Raw genomic sequence first — 4,617 nt, 5'->3', positions numbered from 1 at the left:
CCGGCAGCACCTGCAGGTGGTTGCCGCTCGCCACCGCTCACCACCATTCCCCTCGCTGACGACACCGCTGCCAGCATCTGTGGGTAGTCACCGATTGCTGGTGGCTCCCATCGACATTGCCAGTGGCATCTATGGGTGGTTGCCGATCGCTGGTTGGCACTCACCATCCCCCCTCACCGCCAATACCGCCACGGCAGCCTGCAGGAGTTCCCCGCTTTCTGCCACTGCCGACTGCGGGCAGTCGCTGTGCCCCCCCAGCCTCAGAGGGCACGTGATGTTCATGCCAGTTACACCTCTGTTGGGTCTTTTTTTCTCAACAGTGCTCTCTCTCTGTGCCCTATAACTGTCCCCCCACACAGTTTCTGGGAAATCATTCAGCAAAGAAGTCAAATCTCCTTCTACAAGGTACCTAATAACAATGGGGGAAGAAAGTATTTGGAAAAAGTAGCTTTCCATTCCTTCACAGAAACATCATTTAGGTAGGAGGTACTTTTGGTTGGTTCCCAAATAATTCCTTAAATTACAAAGCATCTGCTTTATATGGTGGGAAGCTGTATTCTGCTGTAGTAATTAAAATTCTGCTGTAATCTTCTATCTAGTTCTGTGATTCACTGCCTGCTTACTTCCTGTTAGTGATGAGTGAGGAGAGAAATGTGAAGCAGGAGACATTTCTTACCTGATAATTTTCTTTCTGTTAGCAGCTGCTTTTCTTGTTCAGCCTGCTCTGACAGCCTCTGTAAATGACTTGTGACCAACTGATTTTTTTTTTAATCTAAAGGGACAATTTAAACACAAGTTCACTTCATGGTTACTTGATAGAATTTGACAGCATCTCAATAGTTTTCATTCATTGCTGTAGTGTTTCTACAGCTTTGCAAGAACTTCTCAGCAACACTGGAATGCCTTTGAATTCAACAGGTAAGAGGTGTCACCCATTAGTGACAAAGGAGGAGACAATCTAGGAGAAAGAAACCTCCCAGTCTGTAGATTTCAGGAGGACTTTAACTAACTATTTGAACCAGGCCATTTATTGCTGATTAGAGCTATACCACATAAGGGAGTACCTAGAATGTTATATTTAAAAAAGCATTTTCATTCCAGATCCCAAATATTCCCAAATTTTGGGGAAGACAACAGATTATTCAACTTCCACACCTTAAAGCTTAAACTTTCATTAAGGATTTACAAGAAATGTTTTATGCTCCCTCTGCTGGTGTTATGGTGGCATTGATTTATAAGCCAAAAGATTTTAGGTTGTTAAATCCTTTAAAAGTATACTTTCATACATGACAGCAGCTATTCTCCTTCCATAGGTGTTTGATAATACTGAATTGTTATAATGATACATGGGGGGGTTGCAGCTTATAACTGCTAAGTTGTTTTATGGTAAATTGCACCAATTCAAAACAAAATTAAAAACAAATATTTTATATGTTCTTAGGAGTGGAGAATATGTAGTATTTTATCTAAAGACTTATTAGGTAGAAACACTTTAGTTAAGCTTGTGATCCAGGCTGCAGTGTGAGTATCATAGCCATTCAGCAGAGAGCATTATAACAAATATGGGTTGACACCCTCATAGACCTTCGAGATGGGAGAAATTTCATAGAACACATCATCCATATGCTCTTCAGTTACTGGAGTTAAATGCTGTATTCCCTGGGGTTTGAAATCCACTGTATAAAAGCATCCAAGATCAAAACTAAAATACCAAATAATTTTTCCCTGCCTTTGGACAATAAGTTCAAGCTGTGAACTTCCTTGCTCAGGGCTATCCATTTTATTTTCCTTGCTCTATGCTTGTGAGACATGCTAGAACATGAATATTCTTAGTAATTTGTTATGAAAAATTATACAAAAAAGTCACAAACTAGTCATGGAATAAAAGGATAATTGTAGCCTGAAATGTCAGCATTTGCGTATCTCATTATTTTATGAAAATAGCCTTTATTTTGCCATCAAAACTCTTAAAAGATGATTAAAAACCACAGTCTGGTTGACTGCTGGGAAAAAAAGCTGTTGTTTCTCTTCTTATCTCTAGCTTTGATTAAGCCTCATTGTCTGCAAAGTTTGCTATGTTGTACAAAACCCTCTTCAGTCTGCTGTGTAAATGCTGAGGGGTTTTTTTATTTTAAGCCACAGAAAAGTCACAGAGCCTGTGATTTACCACTAGCTCTAATCATGAGATTTCATGCCCTTACCCTTTTATGGCTCCATTCTTATGCGTCTCAAATTGGTTTGATCTTCTTGATTCTATTGTGTTTACCTCCCCACATGAAAAAAATCCAGATATCAAAAATGGAAATAGAAATATATAGTCTTGGGTAACTGTGTCTAAAAGTCAAACTGACAAGTGATCTTCAGCCTTAGGCATTTTCAGAGCACACTTGACATGGGGTACATATAAACATTGTAGTTAGATAGCTCTCACCAAGGTTAGAGTGATCTGAATGCCCTGGTGTGCAAGCAATCACAGGGCTTAGGTCACCCTAAAATGGTACACCCCATCTAAAATTAGTTCTCATCTGAGGTGAACTAACTTTAGATGAGCAAGGGGTTAACCTGACTTAGCAAGGGTTAACTCAGCCTAGTGAACGCATTCACAGCACAGCCCTGGGGCTGGGAAAGCCCAGCCACTCTTAGCAGTCCATAGTTCCCAGGCTATGCTGTTTTGATATCACTGGTGACACTGACCAGACTATTTTTAACACCCTGGCTAGTCCACATCTGAACTGGGCAACACCCCCTCCCACCATAGACCTGCTAGGCCTCCCCATGTGAAAAAAATAATCTCTGATTCTTGACTTTTTAGTATGCATTAGTGGCTAGATCTTCATTAAAGTTAAATATTGGGTTGTTTTAAAGGCTTATAGAAATCAATTAGTAAAAAATAACCAAAGTAGTGTATTATCATGGCCTCAAGGTACTGAACACCTTGATTGTAATGGAAATGGGCACTTGGTACATCCTGGGTAAGGCCATTGAATTTCATGAAGGGTCATACTTGTCCATCTTGGGCCATTTATAGACTGATGTCTACACCCCAGTGGTTAGGGCACTCACCTGAGATGTGAGTTCATATCTCAACTCCAAGTCATACAGAACAGAGACTTGATTCCATGTTTCTTATCTCTAAGATGGTAGCCCTAGCTAGCAGCAGAGATTACATTTCTTGTTCATGGGAGCAACCTATTGTGGGACTTTGGGTTGAACTAGGCCTCTGAGAAGATTGTTACCTGTCGGGGATGTGGGGAGCGGGGGAGATATTAGATCAGCACTTAGATGGCTTTGCACATACCCACCAGGAGAAACATGCTCACTAGTATGGTAACAAGTGGTTCTGCGAATGCCATTGGTGCTTAACAAAGCAGATATGCACCTATGAACTTTGGAAGATGTGACCCTGAATTCAATCGGAGGAAAGCAATACAGTTAGTCCCTTGCTTGGGCGATTTGTATTTCCCTACTGGCTTTTGTCATCTTTTTGGATTCACAATCCTAAACATCTACTAATAAAATTCATTCTGTATTGTTGCTTAGATCTTAGTTTTTAACATAGATTCTGAAAGTATGATTTCTATTTTTTTTTTTATATAGGACTACTTATGTTACACAGCTGTGGCTAAAATAACTTTTTATTTCAATTTATTTTTTTCCTTTCTTTCAAAGGAGAGAGAATGCTGCAGTTTGGAAAGTGGTGTTTGGTATAAGCAATCTGGATCATCCATCAGTCTTCATGCAGACCCGACTAGTGAAGACTATTATCTTGCATCCACGGTATAACAGAGCAGTGGTTGACTATGATATCAGCATTGTAGAACTAAATGAAGATATCAGTGAGACAAGTTATGTGAGGCCAGTCTGCTTACCAAGCAGGGAACAGTTGATTGAGCCAGATACCTACTGCTACATCACAGGCTGGGGACACATGGGCAACAAAAGTAAGATGAATACTTTCTGGACTTTTGGAGGAATGTGTTAATCTTCTTCTAACCTGATCAAATACTTGCTTCCAGTTTCAAATCATTTTGCCTACCTCTTATTATACATTTGTTGCGCTTTATGTATCAGAATGTTCATACAAAATCTATGATTTTGTGATTTAGAGCCTAATTTTTCAATAACTGGAGCCTAACTCCAGATATTTTGTCTAAATGCCCAACTATATTGTTTTCCAAAAATGGTGAGTATCCAATAGTTCCTGTTGAGGAAATGTTCTGTCATGGCTAGTCAGTGGCCTGATTAAGTTGCATGTGAAGCTATCCTGAGAGTATGTGAAATGCTCAGAAGATGAACGTGCTCTTAGTTGAATGCAAAGCTTCAGGCTCAAGCCTTCTTTTGTTGGCTCAAGAAATAGGTATTTTGTTGACAACAAAATTCTCAGGGTCACACTGTGGCTTTGTGATATTACCCATTCTATCAATCATAAGTGGTTATGACAGAAACATTTCTTCTTGTTTCTTATAAGTTTAGGGTCCTGTGACAGTAGAATTTGTATTATATAAATATTTTATTAATAAAATAAATTCACACAGCACAAGTAAAATATTCCAGCTGTCCTATCACATTCTATTTAGTGCACCTTAGCTGGGGAAATATTTCTCCCTTTTTTTGGGG

At 39.5% G+C, this 4,617-nt stretch overlaps 1 protein-coding gene across 11 annotated transcripts in view; it reads left to right on the top strand.

Annotated features, from left to right (window-relative positions):
* Positions 1-4,617, top strand: part of CORIN (corin, serine peptidase) — a 352,509-nt gene that overhangs the window by 277,007 nt on the left and 70,885 nt on the right. For all 11 annotated transcript variants that reach the window (XM_025198376.1, XM_025198378.1, XM_025198372.1 and 8 more), the window contains one exon: positions 3,670-3,941. In XM_025198376.1, the coding sequence (XP_025054161.1) occupies positions 3,670-3,941 (272 nt within the window). The remainder of the gene's footprint in view (positions 1-3,669; positions 3,942-4,617) is intronic.

Source organism: Alligator sinensis, unplaced genomic scaffold (genome assembly GCF_000455745.1).
Source record: "Alligator sinensis unplaced genomic scaffold, ASM45574v1 scaffold134_1, whole genome shotgun sequence".
NCBI lineage: Eukaryota > Metazoa > Chordata > Crocodylia > Alligatoridae > Alligator > Alligator sinensis.
The sequence above is the reverse complement of the archived record's forward strand: the minus strand, read 5'-3'. Positions and strand labels throughout refer to the sequence as shown.